The sequence below is a fragment of the Lemur catta genome, chromosome 3 (assembly GCF_020740605.2).
Source record: "Lemur catta isolate mLemCat1 chromosome 3, mLemCat1.pri, whole genome shotgun sequence".
NCBI classification, from domain to species: domain Eukaryota; kingdom Metazoa; phylum Chordata; class Mammalia; order Primates; family Lemuridae; genus Lemur; species Lemur catta.
In genome coordinates, this window is record NC_059130.1 from 29,155,803 (window position 1) to 29,177,925 (window position 22,123).

A 22,123-nucleotide genomic window follows, 5' to 3' on the forward strand; every position below is an offset into this window, starting at 1 on the left:
ACTACAGATTACAGGATTTTAACAATGTACACAGAAAAGGCTTACATTAGAGTTTCTAACTTCAGGACTTCCACAATCCCACACTTGGAATGACTATTTTGCCAGGAAAAAAAGTGTTTCAATCAGCCAACTTGTAAAGGTAAGGACAGGGCACAGATAACTCAAAATGATCAATCTCTTAAAGAGAAATATCTTTCAAGCTAGGTGTGGTGGTGTGCACCTATAGTCCCAACTACTCAGGAGGCTAAAGCAGGAAGATTGCTTGAGCCCAAGAGTTCAAATCTAGCCTGGGTAACTCTGCAAGACCCTGTCTCAAAAAAACAAACAAACAGAAATATCTTCCAAGAGGCAAATTTATGAAAAAGGTAAGTACTTGTGCACAGAGTAGTCTAAAATTAGTTGACAGTAACACACTGCCACACTAGAAAAAAAATTTTTCCCTTGGGGTCACAGTATTTTATTATGAAAATAAAATAAAAACTTTGAAAACAAAAAATCCTAATTTCATGAAAAATTTATTTTTTATTGTTTTCTGCGCGTGAGTTACATGCAATTTGAAAAATAGTTCTCATGGTTCCCAAGCTGAAGAGACATGTAAGTTACACATGCTTCATGAGGCCACGCACTCAAAACTAGTGTGAGTTAAATACAACTTGTGTGGCAGTTAATGTTTTAAGGACATACCAAAGCATAACAAGGGAGACCATCAAAAATTTGTACGGAAAAATTTCTAAGAATAACCTACATGTAGATAATCAAGAGTTTACTACTTAGCAAAATTCTCTTGCCACTATATTCTTTCCTTGGTGGACTAACATGAGAACTGGCTCAGTCAGGCTTCTGTTCTAGAGAGAGGATCCCAGGAACCAAAGGACAGATCTTGGTGGAGAATCTACTTTTACTATTCCATGTTCTCACTTGAGGATCATTACTCACAGTTTCAAAGAGCTCTTCCATCAGCTCATTCACCTCCTTTTCTGCAAAAAAAGCCAAATGATATGCTGTTGGCATAAATTAGTTTCATTTTGTAATAAGAGAATTCCATGAAGACAATGTATGGTTGTTTTCTGCAAGGCATCTGACAAAATCATCATATCTATCCTTCATTTATTCATTCAAAAACACTTATGGAACACCAACTATTCCTCAATCCCTGTTCTAGATGCTTGGAATACATGAGAGAACAAGAGAGAGATCTTATCTCATGAAGCTTAAATTCTAGTAGGAAGACAAACAGAAAATGGGAGCTAGATGATTTTACAATTAGATAAAGTCATAGATGGTTGGCCTATCCAAACCCATAGAATGCTGAATAGAGTCGAGATAAGACTCCAGTGGTGTGTCACAGGATCCTGTCTTTGGACTCGAACTATTCAACAACTCTATCAATAACTTAGAAGACCCAGAAAACATAATTATCAAAACATAAAGTTGGAAGAGACTGACAATCCAGTTGATGACATACTCAAAATTCTATCTTTTCTCAAATCAACTAGATGGAACATGTAAGGATAAATTTAAAGTCCTACATATAGCACTGATAAAAATCAGTTTCTTAAGTGCATGAAAATGTGACACGGGTTAAAAACAATTAATCTGAAGAAGACCTGAAAGTTTTGATTGACTTCAAGTTCACTATGACACAGTAGTTTCAAAATGGTGCTCATATCCAAGAAGGCAGGAATGTCACTGAACTACAGCAGAGTCTCAGACCATGACTAGAGGACAGTGATCAATTCTTAAGAGGGCATAAAAAAGTTAAAATCCAAATGTTAGTGAGGATGTGGAACAACTGGAACTCTAATGAGAACGTAAAATGGAAAGCCACTTTGGAAAAAGGTCTGGCAATTTCTTATAGAACTAAGGATACAGCTATCCTATGACCTAATGATTCCTCTCCTAGATAGGTGACCCAACAGAAATGAAACAAATGTCCACAAAGGCTTACACAAGAAAGTTCAGAACAGCTTTATTCATGATTGCCAAAAATTAGAAAGAACCAAGGTATCTGTCAACCCAAAAATAGATAAGTTATAGTATATTTATACAATGAAATCCTACTCAGCAATAAAAGGGAACATACTAATGATATATGCAATATGGATGAATCTCAAATCTGTGATTTAAAAAAATCAGAAAAGTGGTTATCTCTGAGAGGATGATGTGGAGATTGACTTGCAGGGGGCTTAAGGAAACTTTCTGGGGTGATTATTCTATACCCTGATAGGGGTGTCAGTTACATAGGTGTGTGCATGTCAAAACTCATTGTATCGTACACTTAAAATTTGTATAATATGTTGTGTATAAATTTACTTAAAAAAAGAAATCATAAACAAATAATTGAGCTCTATTTCATGATACGCATGCTGCAGTGTTTAAAAAATGAAGTATAACTCACTCTGAAATGCATCCAAAAAAAAAAAAAAAACATAGGACAGGCTTGGTGGCTTATGCCTATAATCCCAGCACTCTGAGAGGCTAAGGCAGGAGGACTGCTTGAGCCCAAGAGTTCGAGACCATCCTAGGCAACATAGCGAGGTTGTCTCTACAATCTCGCTGTGTCTCTACAAAAAATAAGAAAATTTAGTCAGGTGCACCACCTGTAGTCCCAGCTCCTAGGGAGGCTGAGACAGGAAGATTGCTTCAGCACAGGAGTTAGAGGTTGCAATAAGCTGTGATTATGCCACTGCACTCCAGTCTGAGCAACAGAGCAAGACCTTGTCTCAAAAAAAAAAAAAAAAAAAAAAGGATTCATAGACAGATAGAGAGATAGATAGCTGCATGATAAAGCAAATAAAGTCATCTTTTTCTTTTTTTTGAGGCACAGTCTCACTCTGTTGCCCAGGTTAGAGTGCCGTGGCGTCAGCCTAGCTCACAGCAACCTCAAACTCCTGGGCTCAAGCAATCTTCCTGCCTCAGCCTCTCGAGTAGCTGGGACTACAGGCATGCGCCACCATGCCTGGCTAATTTTTTCTATATATATTTTTAGCTGCCCATATATAATTTCTTTCTATTTTTAGTTGAGACGGGGTCTCGCTCTTGCTCACGCTGGTCTCGAACTCCTGAGCTCAAACAATCCGCCCACCTCGGCCTCCCAGAGTGCTAGGATTACAGGCGTGAGCCACTGTGCCCAAAGTCATCTTTTGGTATACATGAAGGACTGGTTCTAAAACCCCCGAGGATACCAAAATGCGAGGATGCTCAAATCCCTTATATAAAATGGTGTCGTATTTGCATATGACACAGGCACATCCTCCTATATACTCTAGATTAATTATAATACTTAAATATAAGTGCTATGTAAATAGTTGCAATCCTGTATTGTTTTTACATTGGTATTTTTTTATTAGCATTTTTTTCCCAAATACTTTCTCTTTTTCTTTTTTTTGGAGACAGAGTGTTACTTTGTCACCCCAGCTAGAGTATAGTAGCATCATCATAGCTCACTGCAACCTCAAACTCCTGAGTTCAAATGATCCTTCCACCTCAGCCTCTGAGTAGCTGGGGCTACAGGCATGCACCACCATGCCCAGCTAATTTTTCTATTTTTTATAGAGTCAGAGTCTCACTCTTGCTCAGGCTGGTCTTGAACTCCTGAGCTCAAGTGATCCTCCCACCTCCCCCTCCCAATGTGCTAGGATTATAGGCATGATCCACTGTGCCTGGTCTCCAAATATTTTCGAGGTTGGTTGAATCTGCAGATGCAGAACCTACAGATAATGGAGCACTGACTGTATATAAAAAGTTAATTATAGAAACTAGGTGGTGAGTATACGGATGTCCACTGTACTGTTCTTTCAAGTTTTCTATATGTTTAAAACAATTTCATAATAAAATGTAATGGGGGAGAAGGCTAAAAAAAATAAAGGCTAGAATCCAGAGGAGGGTAATGTGGGTGGTGAGAGGTCTAGACACCATGGCATTTGGAGAACTGAAGAAACTTGGCATGTTTCACATAGGAAAGAAAAAACTTAGGAAAAGAAACTTCTTTCAACATGCACACTTGGGAATAAATTACCTTTTTTGGCAGCAAAAGTCAAACAGGAGGAATATAAAAGGTACATTTGGGTTCAATAAGGAAAATGTTAATTGAGGAGGTGCTCAAGACTAGAACACACTATCTGCAGAATTGACGAGCTCTCTGTCACTGGAGGTATCCAAACAGAGACTAAAAAGCCACAAAGAAGTTAAAAACAAATTCTCAAGTGGGAGGAAAATATATGACCACATAGAGCTTTTAAAACTGTGATTCTATGCTTTCTTATTTTTAAAACTTTTATTATCCATATAAGGATAAGGATTTATTATAATCAAATAGGATAATATGACATAAGAGGATAAGGAGCAGGAAAAAAATAAAAATTCTACTCCAGCTTTCACTTATGATCATAGATCTCTATGACTAGAAAGATGGCCCTTCATTCAAGCATCTCAAAAAAATACACTATTTGATTAGCAAATACTGCTACCAGCTCTGCAACAATAAACAACAAAAAGCTCTTAAGAAGCTCACAGTCTAGGGGAAAAGACAAATACCAAATAAGTAATTATGAGAGCAATGAGTACATAAAGGACATAAAAAGTGGTATGGGAGTGCAAAGCAAGAAGATTGATCCTAACTAAGGAAGATCTCCCCGTGAAATTATATGTAAACTGAAGAAAGTAACAGTTAGACAAACAAAAAGGGAAGGCAAGTATATTCAGCCAAACTGAAATGAGATCTGCTTTTCTGCTTCAAGCAGATGTTTCCTTACCAGCACATGACACTGTTGGTGGGTCTCACCCTCTTGAAAGACTCTTCCTTTGGTTTCTGTGACAATAGCTCTTCTTGGTTTTTCTTGTACTTGCCTAGATCCTCCTTCACAGTTTTCTAAAAGCCTAAACCCTCAAGTCTTTTCATTCTATTAATACATTTTCTCTTTAATTCCTGGTGCTTTCTTTTAAATGCTTCCTCTAATCTTAATTGTCATAATATATAAAAATAAATGGAAGATCTTCATAAAGGAACTGGTATTCTAATCTTAAAAACAAGATGAAAGATGCTTGGCTGGGCACAGTGGCTCATGCCTGTAATCCTAGCCCTCTGGGAGGCGGAGGCGGGTGGATCACTCGAGGTCAGGAGTTCGAGACCAGCCTGAGCGAGACCCCGTCTCTACTAAAAATAGAAAGAAATTAGCTGGACAACTAAAAATATGTGTAGAAAAAATTAGCCCGACATAGTGGCGCATGCCTGTAGTCCCAGCTACTCCAGAGGCTGAGGCAGTAGGATCGCTTAAGCCCAGGAGTTTGAGGTTGCTGTGAGCTAGGCTGACGCCACGGCACTCACTCTAGCCCAGGCAACAAAGTGAGACTCTGTCTCAAAAAAAAAAAAAAAAAGATGCAATAGGCGGTGGCTCACACCTATAATCCTAGCACTCTGGGAGGCTGAGGCAGGAGGAATGCTTGAGGTCAGGAGTTCGAGACCAGCCTGACAAGAGCAATACCTCGTTTCTACTAAAAATAGAAAAAATTAGCCAGGCATGGTGGCACACGCCTGTAGTCCCAGCTACTTGGGAGGCTGAGGCAGGAGGATCACTTGAGCCTAGGAGTTTGATGTTGCTGTGAGCTAGGCTGACGCCACGGCACTCTAGCCCAGGTGACAGAGTGAGACTCTGTCTCAAAAAGAAAAAAAAAGATGCAATAAAACAGCATGTAAGTCCTAAAGGATGTGTTTACATAATTTTCTTTGCACACAGAATTGCATTATTTAGGTATATAGTAAATACTTTTGAATGCTTATAAAGCTCTCTCCATAACCTGGTTAAGAGCCAGCATCTTAACCTCCACCATGTTGTATATACAATTCCAGTAGAGTCATGCATACACTCAATAAAAATCGATGGTTTCTGAAATACATCTTTTCCATGATTGGCACACTAGCCAATGATGGAATTTTTTAAACAAATGACTCAAGCCAGATTATCATAATTGTTTTACATGCCTCCAGTGTTGCTCTCTTTATCCACTAAATCAATATATTAAACTGGTATTAAATCGAAGTGATCATTCTAAAATCTAAATTGGTTCCTATTGATTTCTGGCTTAAAACTCTTTTTGAGAGCTCTAAGATCCTCTATGATCTAAACACTACCTTATCTTTTCTATCACCATTCATTCACACAACAATACTAAAGTACTTACTATTTTCTAAGCACAGTTTTTTATTGTTTTACAGTCCATGGTGTGAAGATCCTCTTCTATTTGCAATATCCTTCTCTGTCCCCAGTCAGCAAAAATCTATTACTCCTTCAAAACTAAGGCAGAATATCTCATTTGGTGAATACTTGCCTAAGTTCTCCTACCCTTCTCCATACCATACCCTTCGAGATGACACCCTCTTTTAGGCCACTATTATACTTTATAAAAAACCTATTACAGCTTCATGTCCCTGTTTGGGTGCATGCATGCATGTATGTATAAATAAATAAATAAAAATAATAATTAAAAAACAACAAAAACCTATTATAGCACTTATCACTTTGTATTATAACTTTTTCTGTTTGTACTCCCCTATAAGCTGACCTCCTACAGAGCAGAAGCCATGTCTTATTCATCTGGGTATTCCAAGCACAATCCCTTCCAAACAGTAAGAACTCAATATGTGAGTATGGGATGTACAAATGAATAACTGATACGCTTTCTATATATATACCTAAATTTAAAGAACTACAGACATAAATGGGTAGAGGAAACTTAAATGTCTTAACTTGGATGGGCTGCAAACTTCACCCCCAAAAATCTATAAAGTAAAGAAAGGCAGATGCAGAGCAGTCAAGAGCAGGACTCATAATAAACTCGGACTCACTGGTGATTCTCACTGCCCGGTCTGTACGGAAATCCTCTGTGTCAGGTTCATCAAGATCTTCCAGGAAATTATATTCTGGATCATCATCATCATCTGCTTCATCTAGGGAAAAAAATGTTTCAGACACTTATTCCCAAATCTGAACTCATATCTTTAGTGAAAATTTATGATTTTCAACACCATAAGAATCTATTCCAATAAAGCACACTTATTCTTAACACTTTTTTTTTTTTTTTTCAGACAGCCTCTCTCTCTGCAGCCCCAGCTAGAGTGCCATAGCATCAGCCTAGCTCACTGCAACCTCAAACTCCTGGGGTTAAGCGATCCTCCTGCCTTAGCCTCCTGAGTGGCTGGGACTACAGGCGTGTACCACCATGCCCAGCTAATTTTTCTATTTTTTGTAGAGTCAGAGTCTCACTCTTGCTCAGGCTGGTCTCGAACACCTGACCTTAAGTGATCCTCCTGCCTCAGCCTCTCAGAGTGGTAGGATTATAGGGGTGAGCCACTGTGCCTGGCCTTAGTAACTTTTTAAGCAGCTTATTTTTCCTCAGTGTCTTTGCATGAATCATTTCCCAGAGATGATTTATCTCACCTATTCTCTCCAATAAGCCAGGTTCCTTCCTTCCCTCAAACAAAACTTAAATCTATAAATATGCAGCAAACGCCAAAAAATGAACATGTAATTTGTCTCAGTAATCCCACTTTGAGTAGTACATCTCATAAAAATAACACTTTTTGTAAAAACTATCTGTAAAACAAATTGACAGTAAAAAAAGGAATAACCCAAATTCTCAAAAATTAGGGAATGCCTATGTAAAATTATAGATGCCTCAGTATGATAAAAGAGTACAGGCTGAGCATCCCAAACCTGAAAATTTGAAATCTGAAATGCTCCGAAATATGAAGCTTTTTGAGCACCACCATGACTCTCAAAGGAAGTGCACATTGAAACGTTTTGGATTTTAAATTTTCAAATTTAGGATGCTTAACATGTAAGTATACATAATACAAATATTTCAAAATTCGAAAAAATCTGAAATCCAAAACACTTCTGGTCCCAAGCATTACCAATAAGGGATATTTAACCTGTAGATACATATAAAATGTAAACATAACCATTCTATAAATGTTCAATACATGCATGACAAAAGCAAAACACAAATAATACATACATAATAAGTATGAAAAATTATGTCCCTACAATAAGAATCATAAGTAACTGAAAAATGTACAAAAATAATAAAGTGTTATGTTAGAGTAATAGAAATATGGGTGTTTTTCTCCCTCATAATTTTGTTTAATGTTAATGCTATGATGTCTTTTCAATTCCTAAAAAAAATTGTGTCATTAAATTATGGAATTGTTGCATATTAAGATGATATTTTTCCCCAGAGAAGTTTAGATCTGTGTTAACTAAATCCTTCTCTGATGATGGCAATGGTATATGTATGTGTATATATATGTGTGTGTGTGTGTACATATGTATATAGTACAGTACAGTAGCCTAGCCACTAGCCACATGTGACTATTGAGAATTTGAAATGTGGCTAGTGAAGCTGAGGAACTGAGTTTAAAAATAAATAAATAAAAGACCAAAAAGAGAATACCTTAATTTCCTGCAATTATGTATCCACTAAACAGGAGAGGAGATCTTTATGTATTATAATGGAAAAATATCTAAATTATACTGTTAAGTGAAAGAAGTTGCAGAGGCAAAAGAATATGTATAGCATGATTCTTTTTCTGGAAAAAAATTCTTGCTTGAGATAAATGAGTGCTTGATTGAACACACAGAGAATACTTATAAAGAAACACAGGAAACTATTAACCGAGATTGAATAATAGAACTCTTTTCACTTTGTACCCTTCCATAATGTTTTTTTTTTTTTGAGACAAAGTCTCGCTCTGTTGCCCAGGCTAGAGTGCTGTGGCATCAGCAACCTCAAACTCCTAGGCTTAAGCGATCCTTCTGCCTCAGCCTCCTGAGTAGCTGAGACTACAGGCATGTGCCACCACGCCCGGCTAATTTTTTCTACATATATTTTCAGTTGTCCATATAATTTCTTTCTATTTTTAGTAGAGACGGGGTCTCGCTCTTGCTCAGGCTGGTCTTGAACTCCTGACCTTGAGCGATTCTCCTGCCTTGGCCTCCCAGAGTGCTAGGATTACAGGTGTGAGTCACTGTGCCCGGCCCATAATGTTTTAATTTTTCATAATAAATGAGCATCTTTTGTTAAAAACAAAAATACACACACATTTTTGATTCACAATCATTGGAAAATTTGTGCTAATTAACCCTAATCTAACTTGATAATTCTTTACTCAACATTTATACTCAGCTTATATTAATTTGCATTGTTTACACATAGCTATTTAAATATCGTTTCTTTCATCTATTTGTGGGTTTATCATACCAATAAAAATTATTTAATTCCTTAGGAATGAAATCCTGTCTTCCTGTCCTTCCTTTCTCTCTCTCTTTTTCTTTTTTAATAGAGACCGAGTATCACTCTTGCTCAGACTGGTCCTTTTGGTTTTTTTTTTTGAGACAGAGTCTCGCTTTGTTGCCCGGGCTGGAGTGAGTGCCGTGGCATCAGCCTAGCTCACAGCAACCTCGAACTCCTGGGCTTAAACGATCCTACTGCCTCAGCCTCCCGGGTAGCTGGGACTACAGGCATGCGCCACCATGCCCGGCTAATTTTTTCTATATATATTTTAATTGGCCAGATAATTTCTTTCTATTTTTAGTAGAGATGGGGTCTCGCTCTTGCCCAGGCTGGTCTCGAACTCCTGACCTCGAGTGATCCTCCTGCCTCGGCCTCCCAGAGTGCTAGGATTACAGGCGTGAGCCACCGTGCCCGGCCTCAGGCTGGTCTTGAATGCCTAAACTCAGACAGTCCTCCCTCAGCCTCCCAGGGTGCTAGGATTACAGGTGTGAGCCACCACGTCCCTGGCACTGTCTTCCTTTCTCTATAGTACTTTCTACATAGGCTCTTCACAGCAAGTTATTTACAAGCATTGCTGAATAATGAAAGTTCTCAGAAAAGCCTATGACATATGAATAGCATGTACAGGTGTAGACTCCAACCGTTTAGGTAACAAGAACTGCAACAGACAGCTTTTGCCCACACCACACTAATGGGTCAGCCAACATTATTCTCATAGCATCCATTTAACAAACATGCTGAAAAATCACTTAGAAGAGTTTCTTCTAAGTTCTGCTTAGCTTTTAGTACCTCGGTCATGGAATCTGCCCTCTGAGCCTAATTACTTTTTTAACTGATCAACAATCAGCGTCTGCCCAGCTGGTCTTAGGTTGGTATACCCCTCTGGTGTTGTTTTTTAATTATTTCCTGCAAATGAGACTCTCACTTTAATAACATGCAGACCAGATGATACTAGAAATATATGAAAATAGTTAACTATATAAATGCTATAAAAACAGACCAGCTTATGGATATTAAACTGGGTTCTAGTCCTGCCAGTATAATAAATTGATTCTGTAACATTGAGCAAGACAATGAATTTCTCTCAGATTTCATTATCTACAAAATGGTTAGAACTGTCTGTCCTGTCCATTCCTTTTTGCAAAGATTTTGAACCTGAGTGTCAGAGACCTTGGATAAGGATGGCAGAAAAAGGAAATGTCAATAAATGAACTTCAAGAGCTATATAAATCCCAAAAAAACAAACAAAATTTTTATGTATGTAGATAAGGACATTTTTCTGGGGAAAGGCTGCATAGTTTTCCTCCGAGTCTCAAAGGGGTGAGTAATAGAAAACTCAGAAGCTTAGACTCTTATCAAAAAGACTAATGGGATAATATATCAGTCATTGATTGTTAAGGAACTCACTCTCCAGTATGTCAGTGATTCAGCTTCAAACTTAGTCTTTTTCTCCTTATACAATTTTGTCATTTTATTACTTCTTAGCACCTCCGCTATAGATCGTGGGTGAAAAAAGAAGAAAAATGCTAAGATTCAAACCAATTTGCTTCCTGTTACCTACCTTTTCTAAATGTTTGAGAAAAGTCCTAAACTTAAATTTAGGACTAAAATGCAATTCTTCCTATTCCTACATTAACGTGGAAAACTAAAAGGTAGCTAACTACATATTTTTTTTTTTTTTTTTTTTTTATTGAGACAGAGTCTCACTTTCTTGCCCGGGCTAGAGTGAGTGCCATGGCATCAGCCTAGCTCACAGCAACCTCAGACTCCTGGGCTTAAGCGATCCTACTGCCTCAGCCTCCCGAGTAGCTGGGACTACAGGCATGAGCCACCATGCCCGGCTAATTTTTTTTTTTTGTATATATATTTTTAGTTGGCCAGATAATTTCTTTCTATTTTTAGTAGAGATGGGGTCTCACTCTTGCTCAGGCTGGTCTCGAACTCCTGACCTCGAGCGATCCACCCGCCTCGGCCTCCCAGAGCTAGGATTACAGGCGTGAGCCACCGCGCCCGGCCGCTAACTACATATTTGAAAACTCTTAAGAGATGCACATCAAACTATTATCAATGGTCCCTCTGGGGCATGAAACTGTCATCATGGGGAGAGGCTTTAATAATTTTCTTTATATAATATTTGACTTCTTCATACCAAGCATGTATTCCTCCTGCAGTTATAATAGAGAGACAAACAGAAAACTCTGGGAAGGATACATCCTACAGCTGCGGTCCCCAACTCTCAGGCCGCGGCCCATTACCAGTCCATGGCCTATTAGGAAATGGGCCACACATCACTGCCTGAGCTGTGTACCACACGACATCCCCCCCCATGACACCTGCCCCCTCCCCAGTCCGTGGAAAAATTGTCTTCCGTGAAATCAGTCCCCGGTGCCAAAAAGGCTGGGGACCTCTGTCCTACAGAACCCACAATACAGATTATTTTATATCACTTCTACACATCTGCCTCCTCTCCTCCCTGTCACTGTTTTCAAAAATTATTCAAAGGTCCATCTCAACTATCGCCTCTTTCATGTAGCTGCCTCTGATCATCCTAAACAGGAATTATCAGTCCCTCTTCTAAAACCTTACAACACCATTTACATCACTTTTATGGCATATCTGACATCATTCATCTAAAATGTATTGCAGGCCGGGCGCGGTGGCTCACGCCTGTAATCCTAGCTCTGGGAGGCCGAGGCGGGTGGATCGCTCGAGGTCAGGAGTTCGAGACCAGCCTGAGCAAGAGTGAGACCCCGTCTCTACTAAAAATAGAAAGAAATTATCTGGCCAACTAAAAATATATATACAAAAAAATTAGCCGGGCATGGTGGCTCATGCCTGTAGTCCCAGCTACTCGGGAGGCTGAGGCAGTAGGATCGCTTAAGCCCAGGAGTCTGAGGTTGCTGTGAGCTAGGCTGATGCCACGGCACTCACTCTAGCCCGGGCAACAAAGTGAGACTCTATCTCAAAAAAAATAAATAAATAAATAAAAATTAAAAAAATAAAATGTATTGCAAACATAATGACCCAGGCAACCTGTCATTCAAACAGATTTTATTCATTGACTGAATCATTACATTCTTTTATCCATCACAGATTCTAATTTTTTTCTTTTTCTTTTTTCTTTTATTTTAAAGCCAGTCAAATTTAGCAGTGGGGGGCTGTGTATCAACTTTAGTGACACTAACATTAATAAGTTTTGATAACCCACTACCATTGGACCAGCCCCATCACAGGTTTTAGCACAATGCTTTATATATGGAATGTACTAGATAAACATCTGCCAAATGATGTAAAATATAATTAATAGTATCATAAGGTATGTTCAAGGACTTGTTATTTTCTTTCATTCATATATCCTGACTTACTCCTAGCCTCACCTATCTAACCACTTAGTCTATTTCCATCCAAATTTCTATCTGATCAATATGCCTTCCTCATTTCTGGTAACACCATTATTTCTTTCAGTAACTGCATACTCCAACCACAAAAGTTCCATAAGGACTCCCTGCTGGAACAGTCTCCTATTGATCCCATGCAACACCAAGAGTGGGCATGTGATCAAACCAAGCCAACTTGATTTGTTTTCCTGGATTTTTCAGTTGGAGCTTGTAGGGTACAGTCCTGATATGTAGACAAAGCAAAAAGCAACCATGGAGTGCTTATGGTCATAGTTTTAGCCTTGCAGAAAAAATTATTTTGAGAATGGAGCTGAGTGGCAAAGAGAAGTAAAATAAAGAGGAAAGGAAGATCTTAACAGGGCTTTAGTTCCACTGCAGGCTTTTCTGCCCTTCCCAAAGGCTGGTTTCATTTGACATCAGGCAAGACAGAATTAAGATTCTTTCAATTGCATCATAAAAGCCATTAATTAACACAACATTCTTTTGGTGAATCAGTGAACCCTTAGGAAGTCATAATATATATAAAATTTTGTGTGCATGTATGTTTCAGGGGATTCAAATCTTAGCATACAAAAGATTCCCAAAAAGATTCTTCTTTTTCTTTTTTTTGTATTTAAACACCAGATTATGAGCTTTGACCCAAAAACATTCTTTACAAAAGAAGAAAGAAAAATTAACTACTGATTTAAGATAGATTAGTAAACACAAATTAAATACTATTAACCCAAAACACTCCATTCTTTAAGTTTCCAACTAATAAAAATGTTACTACAGAGATAATGGACAGAATAGATAACAAATGCAAACAAAATCATTTACCTTCATTCCCCACATCATCATTCATGAGTCCCCCTAGCCACATCTTCCAGTCCTCATCATCTGCTGTACTGGGATCATACATATCTGGAGTGATGTCTGGAGCTCGGAGCTCTGCCTCTAGTTGGCCCAGGGGAACATCTTTGAGGGGCATCTTAGAACGTGTTCGAAATGCAATGAGACTATCATCCATAGACTAGCCAATGGAGACAGAGAAAAAAAATTCACTGAGTGAATAATGTTTCCCAATTCTCCAAATCTCATCATCTCCTCTGTGCTTCCTTTCTTTGCTTAAATCACAAGATCTCTCCTCTAAAAAATTTGGATTTATTGTTGTTTGTCTGAACACTTTAAGAAATACGCCGTCAGTTTGAAACCAACATTTCAAGAACATCTGTAACAGCTTGATTGAGATATAATTCACATACCATAAAATTCACCCTTTTAAATATTAATATATAATTGATTGGACTTTACTATATTCACAGAGTTATGCAACCATCACCACTATCTAATCCCAGAACACTTTCATTAACCCAAAAAGAAATCCCATACCCATTAGTGGTCACTCCCCTTTACTTCTCTTCCCAACCCCTGTTAACCATTAATTTATTTTCTGTCTCCATGGATATGCTTCCGCTGGACATTTCATATAAATGGAATCATACAATGTGTGGCCTGTCTCTGGCTGTTTTCACATAGCATAATATTCAAAGATCATCCTTATTGTAGATGTATCAGTACTTCCTTTTTATTGCTCAAGAATATTCCATTGCATGGATATACCACATTTTACCCATTTATCAGTTGATGGACATTTGGGTTGTTTCCACTTCGGGGCTATTAAGAATAATGCTGCTATATTTTGTGTGAACATATGTTTTCAGTTTTCCTGGAGTGGAATTGCTGGGTCTTACAATAACTATATATAACTTTGTGAGGAACTACCAAACAGTTTTTCAAAGTAGCTGTACCATTTTACATTTCCATCGGCACTGTATGAGGGTTCTACATTTCTCCATATGGTTGCCAAAACTCTTTATTATCCATCTTTTTTGTTATAGCCATCTTAGTGGGTATGAAGTGGTATATCATTATACTTTAGATTTGTATTTCCCTAATGACTAATGATGTTGAGCATCTCTTCATATGCTTATTGGCCATTTGTACCGTTTTTTGAGAAATGTCTATTTACAGCCTTTGCCCATTTTTGAACTGAGTTGTCTTTTTTATTAAATTGTAAGAGTTCTTTATATATTATGGATACAAGTCCTTTATCAGATAGGTAATCTACAAATATTTTCTCCAATTCTATGGGCTGTCTTCATTTTCTTGAAGCACAAAAGTTTTTAGTTTTGATGAGGTCTCATATATCTATTTTTTCTTTTGTTGCTTGTGCTTTGGTGTTACACCTAAGAAACCATTGCCTAAATGAAGGTCACAAAGATTTATTCCTATGTTTTCTTCTAAGAGTTATATAGTTTTAGTTTTTATATTTAAGTTGATGATCCATTTTCAGTTAATTTTTATGTATGGTGTGAGGTAAGGGTTCACTTTCATTCTTTTGCATGTGAATTTCCAGTTGTCCCAGCAGTGTTTGTAGAAAAGAATATTCTTTCCCCCATTAATTGGTACGGCATACTTGTCAAAAATCAGTTGACCATAAATCTAAAGCTTTATTTCTATACTCTAAATTTTGTTCCAATGATCTATATTTCTATCTTTATGCCAGTACCAGAATTTCTTTCTTTTTTTTTTTTTTTTTGAGACACAGTCTCATTCTGGTGCCCAGGCTAGAGTGCTGTGGTGGCAGCCTAGCTCACAGCAACCTCAAACTCCTGGGGTTCAAAGATACTTCAGCCTCAGCCTCCCAAGTAGCTGGGACTACAGGCATGCGCCACCATGCCCGGCTAATTTTTCTATATATATTTTAGCTGTCCATATAATTTCTTTCTATTTTTAGTAGAGACGGGGTCTTGCTCTTGCTCGGGCTGGTCTTGAACCCCTGAGCTCAAACATTCCGCCCGCCTCAGCCTCCCAGAGTGCTAGGATTACAGGCTTGAGCCACTGCGCCTGGCCCAGAATTTCTTGATTACTATAACTTTGTAACAAGTTTTGAAATCAGAAAGTGTGAGACCTCCAGCTTTGTTGTTTTTCTTTTTTTTCTTTCTTTCTTTTTTGTTTTTCTGAGACAGGCTCGATCTGTCATCCAGGCTGGAGTGCAATGGTATCATCATAGCTCATTGCAAGGACAAACACCCGGGCTCAAGCAATCCTCCTGCCTCAGCCTCCCGAGTAGCTGGGACTACAGGTGTGTGCCACCACACCCGGCTATTAATAATTTTTGGCTATTTTTAGTAGAGATAGGGTCTCGCTCTTGCTCAGGCTGGTCTTGAACTCCTGAGCTCAAGTGATCCTCCTGCCTCAGCCTCCCAGAGTGCTAGGATTACAGGCATGAGCCACCACGCCTGGCCTGTTTGTTCTTTTTTGAGATTGTTTTGGCTATTCTGGGCCAATTTCTACATGAATTTTAGGATTAGTTTGTCATTTCCACAAAAATGGCAGCTGAGATTTGGACAGGGATTATATTAAATCTATAGATCAATTTGAGGTCTCCCTAAACTATACTGTATCAACTTCCTAAAAGGTTTCTGTTTACTCTCTTGCTCTACTGTAGTCCATTTCCGACATTTTAACCAAAGGGATTTTTGTTTGTTTGTTTAAAGAGAAAGGGTTTTACTCTGTCACCCAGATTGGAATACAGCGGCCTGGTCATAGCTCACTGCAACCTCAAACTCCTGGGCTCTGAGTAGTTAGGACTACAGGCATACACCACCATGTTAATTTTTAATTTTTTAATTTTTTTTTTATAGAGACAGGGTCTTGTTATGTTGCTCAGACTGGTCTTGAACTCCTGAGCTCAAGCAATCCTCCCGCCTTGGCCTCCCAAAGTGCTAGGATTACAGGCGTGAGCCACCTGGCCTTCTCACCCTTTTCAACCTGAGCACCAACTAAATTACTCCATTTGACTTTCTCAGTGATATAGAGTTATAATGTTTACCTGGAAGGAATCCATGCAGACTGGACTGGAAGCCAGCTCCTCATCTACTGCATGCAACTTCTCCATGAAAGCACTATCCCTGGTCTGTTTTGGCTTTGGAGGAGGTGGGGGCCCCATGGGTACTACCTCAGCACTGATGTGCCTGATGGCAGGTGTAGTGACTTTCTCAGCCTGATTAAAAGAGGCATTGTGTTAAAAAAAAAAAAAAAAAAAAAAGGAAGGAGGGAAGGGAAGAAAAGAAGGGAAGGAAGAAAGAGAGAAATAAAAAAAGGAGGGTCTTCCATATGCTATTGACCTTTTCTAATCTAGTTAGACGTATATAAAAACAAAGGCACTGTCAAGTATATTGATCCAATTAGGTTTCATCCTATTTCCAGTGAAGCCAATAGAATGCCACTTAGAGTACCAAGAAGTGGGAAATCTAATAAAAATGGCCTTAGGACAATATTAGAAAACACGGGTAGAAAACATGAGAAAAGAGAGAAACTCTACTAGTTGTGCATTTTTGGCCCTCAGAAAAACTCTTTCCCTATCAGAAAGTTCATTGACTTAATGGACTTTGAGAATGGATGACAGCCCAGAATCATCCCAGATAAATAATCTACTTACACAGTTAAATAATCTACTTATACAGATACATCTAAAATCTCTTTTGTATGATGCTGATTTACCTCTGATAATATGCCACTCTCCTCATCTGTTTCAGTCATCTCAGAAGACTGCCTCAATCTGGATTTCTTTGCCCCACGTGGAGATGAAGCAGTACTTTCAACATCGCTTTCCAATAAGCTCTATAAAACAAATCCAGCTCACTTTTATATTTATGCCCCTACTTCCAATCCTTGGAGTTTAAAGTATCTCAATAGGATGAATCACAAAATTCAATCACTCAATTAGAGTAAGAGAAAATAAAATTTAAATAGATATCCTAAAGGTGGAAACAGACATCAGATCACTATTCTTATCTGCATCATACACTGTAAAACTATAAGGCATTAGTTTAAAATCCTTTTAAAAACAATTCAAAGAACACATTAAGGAACAAGTTATACTCTAAGAACCAAGCGAAAAAAAAAGTGAAAGAGAGATAAAATATAAAGATTAAAAAAATCATACAGATTTGGCAAGGGTCAAAAAAAATAAAGATAAAAAAACTAAAAAAGAAACAAGTCTTTGAATATATATTAACACAGCAATGAAAATGAACAAGCTATAGTTAAACGCAACAGTATAGGTGACTCTCAAAAGCATAATGTTGAACAGAAAAAAGGCCAGGAACAAAAGAACACATATACATAATGGGACCATTTATATAAAGTTCAGAAACAATATGCGTATAGATGCATAATTAGGTGATACAACTATAAAGAAAAAGCAAGAAAATAATTACCAAAAACTCAGGATAGTGATTATCTTTAGGGAGAGAGAAGTGATTGTGATTGGGAAAGGCATACAGTGGATGTCCCAGCAATATTATATTTCTTGACTTTACTAGAAGTTTCATGATTTTTAAAGATAATTACAAAATTATAATAATATAATGCATTACAATTATTTAAGCAGTACATTTTTATTCTATGCACACATCCGTGTTACGTGATGTATTTCTTTTTTTGTGTGTGTGGTTTTCTTTTTTTTTTTTTTTTTTTGAGACAGAGTCTCACTCTGTTGCCCAGACTAGAGTGCCGTGGTGTTAGCCTAGCTCACAGCAACCTCAAACTCCTGGGCTCAAGCAATCCTACTGCCTCAGCCTCCCGAGTAGCTGGGACTACAAGCATGCGCCACCATGCCCAGCTAATTTTTTCTATATATTTTTAGTTGTCCAGCTAATTTGTTTCTATTTTTTTATTTAGTAGAGATGGGGTCTTGCTCTTGCTCAGGCTGGTCTCAAACTCCTGAGCTCAAGCGATCCTCCCACCTTGGCCTCCCAGAGTGCTAGGATGATAGGCATGAGCCACCACGCCCGGCCATGATGTATTTCTTAAATTAAAAAATTAAGGGATTATGAAGAGGAGAAAAACATCTCAAAGCAAAGAAATAAACTAAAAAAGGAACCATATCTCAAAGCTCTACATAGAACAGGTGACATTACTAAGGAAGCAAAGTACACTCTGCCTTACTAAGCCAAATTAAACCAAATATTACCAACTAACACTCACTCACCTCTTCAGCAGTCTCATCTTCTTCTTCATCATCTGGCTGGTACTCTTCATCTGAGGAATCATCTTCTTCAAGATGGATATCCACAAACTGAGGAGGCTACATTAGTACAATTAGAAAGAAATGAAGTAATGGGAAATCATAAATCATAAATATTTGGAAAATAAGAGGAAAAAAGCAGGCCAGGAAAAAAAAAATCCTAAGAACATAACGTGCAGCTAAAGCAAATAACAGGAGGCAGGGATTAAAGTGATTCCATGAGATGCAAACCTAAGAGCAATAAAAAAAAAAAAAGCTGGAATTAAAAAAAAGATAGGTCAAAAAAAGTTAACAAATAGGAAGCACTTAAGTTTCAAACCGGATGAAGTCTTTCTGGAAAAGAATAACAATTACCTCTTCCAAGTTTACCTTAATTTCATTGGCCTTCTTAATTGGTGAAATATTCCATGTTGGAATTACCTACCAACAAAGAATATAAATAATTAAGTTGTCTTAACTGAAATAGGTTGTTTTTCATCTTTACTTCCTCTTTACCATCACAAAGAACCATCTACCTAACAAGTAGCTGCAGTGATCTGGAGGCATCAATTATCCCTGAGGGTGTATTTTCAAATACTTGTCAGAGCTAGACAGAAGAAAAATAGGGAGCTGGTGTGGTTATTCATGCCTGTAAACCTAGCACTCTGGGAGGCCACGGCATGAGAATCACTTCAGGTGAGGAATTCAGGAACAGCATGAGGCCGGGCGGGGTGGCTCATGCCTGTAATGCTAGCACTCTGGGAGGCCAAGGTGGGTGGATCATTTGAGCTCAGGAGTTCGAGACCAGCCTGAGCAACAGCGAGACCCTGTCTCTACTAAAAATAGAAAGAAATTATCTAGCCAACTAAAATATATATATAGAAAAAATTAGCTGGGCATGGTGGCACATGCCTGTAGTCCCAGCTACTCGGGAGGCTGAGGCAGTAGGATCGCTTAAGCCCAGGAGTTTGAGGTTGCTGTGAGCTAGGCTGATGCCACGGCACTCACACCAGCCCGGGCAACAAAGTGACACTCTGTCTCAAAAAAAAAAAAAAAAAAACAGCCTGAGCAAGAGTGAGACCTCAGCTCTACTGAAAATAGAAAAACTTAGCTGGGTGTGGTGGAATGTGCCTGTAGTCCCAACTACTTAGGAGTTTGAGGCAGTAGGATCGCTTAAGCCCAGGAATTTGAGGTTGCAGTGAGCTATGATCACACCACTGTACTCCAGCTTGGGTGACAGAGGAAGACCCTGCCTCAAGGAAAAAAACCAAAAATCTACATAAGCCTAAGATATTACAGGTTACAATAGTCTATTGACATCAATTTTTTTCTTTTTTTAAGAGACAGAGTCCTGCTCTATTGCCCAGGCTGGAATGCTGTGGCCCAATCATAGCTCACTATAACCTTGATCTCTGGGGCTCAAGTGATCTTCCCATCTCAGCCTCCTAAGTAGCTGGACTATAGATGCATGCCAAAAAAACCCAGCTAATTTTTTTATTAATAGTTTTTTGTAGAGATGGAGTCTCGCTATGATACCCAAGCTGGTCTCTTAATTTCCTGGCCTCAAGCTGGCCTCCCAAAGTGCTGGGATTACAGGTGCAAACCACTGTGCCCTGCCCAATTTTTTTTTTTTTTTTTTTGAGACAGAGTCTCACTTTCTTGCCCGAGCTAGAGTGAGTGCCGTGGCATCAGCCTAGCTCACAGCAACCTCAGACTCCTGGGCTTAAGCGATCCTACTGCCTCAGCCTCCCGAGTAGCTGGGACTACAGGCATGAGCCACCATGCCCGGCTAATTTTTTTTTTGTATATATATTTTTAGTTGGCCAGATAATTTCTTTCTATTTTTAGTAGAGACGGGGTCTCACTCTTGCTCAGGCTGGTCTCGAACTCCTGACCTCGAGCGATCCACCCGCCTCGGCCTCCCAGAGCTAGGATTACAGGCGTGAGCCACCGCGCCCGGCCTGCCTGCCCAATTTTTTTAATCAATTATATAAATCCACCATAAGCATGCCTCCAAAAAGGCAGCTAAGAAAAACTCTTATGGAAGGATTTAGGGGTGAAGTGTCATGTTATCCACACTTATTTGCAAATAGTACAGGAAAAAACAATAGATAGATATAAAGAGATATAAAGCAAATATGGCAAAATGTTTCTCCTAGAATCTATTATAGAATTATTGTAATATTCTTTCAATTTTTTTTTTTTGAGACAGAGTCTCACTCTGTTGCCCAGGCTAGAGTGCCGTGGCATCAGCCTAGCCCACAGCAACCTGAAACTCCTGGGCTCAAGCGATCCTTCTGCCTCAGCCTCCCGAGTAGCTGGGACTACAGGTATGTGCCACCATGCTGGGCTAATTTTTTCTGTATTTTTCTATATTTTTGGTTATCCATATAATTTCTTTCTATTTTTAGTAGAGACGGGGTCTCACTCTTGCTCAAGCTGGTCTCGAACTCCTGAGCTCAAATGATCCGTCTGCCCCGGCCTCCCAGAGTGCTAGGATTACAGGCATGAGCCACTGCGCCCGGCCTCAACTTTTTGTATGTTTGAAAATTTTTGTAATTGAGGTGGAGAAAATGTTTTTATAGAATTTTTTTAAAGTTCTTAAATACTGCTGATAAAATGCCATTGAAGATGTATAATTTCTTCATCATTTAACTGAAACCCAACCAAAATCATCTTATGAACAAAAGCCAACTGTTCATTAGGTTCTGTCTCTACAACCAGCCTTAAATTTTCTTATCTCCTCACAAGCCCTGCTATGCTCTGACCCAATCATTTAGCTCTGTGTAGCTGGAACCAATATAGGGTAAAGGGAATGATGCATTTCAGGTCCGTTTCCATTCCCATGGCTATTTCTGAACCAATCAGTTTCCCTAACTGCCAAATCCATCAGAAAGGCAAGCCAGCATTTAGAAGTATATTGGAGTCAGTCTATTAAGCATTAAGAAGTGAGAGACCTAGATTCTAATACTCGTCCAATACAGTCTTTGGTGGCCCAACTTCTCTATACCTATACTAATGGCGAATAAACATAATCCAGAGCCTGATTTGGGTCTCCTTTGTTTTTATTTTCAAATTAAAAATAGAATTAATGTTAATTATACCCTATATGTCAAGTAGACTTCACAGAACTTCCATCTCACTGATGGCTGCTTTCAGGTTCATTTGGGGTTTTTTTTGAGACCGAGTCTCACTCTGTTGACCAGGCTAGAGTCCCATGGCGTCAGCCTAGCTCACAACAACCTCAAACTCCTGGGCTCAAGCAATCCTCCTGCCTCAGCCTTCCGAGTAGCTGGGACTACAGGCGCACGCCACCACACCTGGCTAATTTTTTGTTTCTATTTTTAGTTGCCCAGCTAATTTTTTTTTCCTATTTTTA

General features: G+C 38.7%; 1 protein-coding gene across 7 annotated transcripts in view; it reads right to left on the reverse strand.

Annotated features, from left to right (window-relative positions):
* GON4L (gon-4 like) overlaps positions 1 to 22,123 on the reverse strand; it is a 75,400-nt gene that overhangs the window by 28,920 nt on the left and 24,357 nt on the right. For all 7 annotated transcript variants that reach the window (XM_045545313.1, XM_045545315.1, XM_045545312.1 and 4 more), the window contains 7 exons: positions 19,135 to 19,185; positions 18,730 to 18,825; positions 17,238 to 17,357; positions 16,567 to 16,737; positions 13,509 to 13,701; positions 6,845 to 6,946; positions 937 to 977 (listed from right to left, as the gene is read on the reverse strand). In XM_045545313.1, the coding sequence (XP_045401269.1) occupies positions 937 to 977; positions 6,845 to 6,946; positions 13,509 to 13,701; positions 16,567 to 16,737; positions 17,238 to 17,357; positions 18,730 to 18,825; positions 19,135 to 19,185 (774 nt within the window). The remainder of the gene's footprint in view (positions 1 to 936; positions 978 to 6,844; positions 6,947 to 13,508; positions 13,702 to 16,566; positions 16,738 to 17,237; positions 17,358 to 18,729; positions 18,826 to 19,134; positions 19,186 to 22,123) is intronic.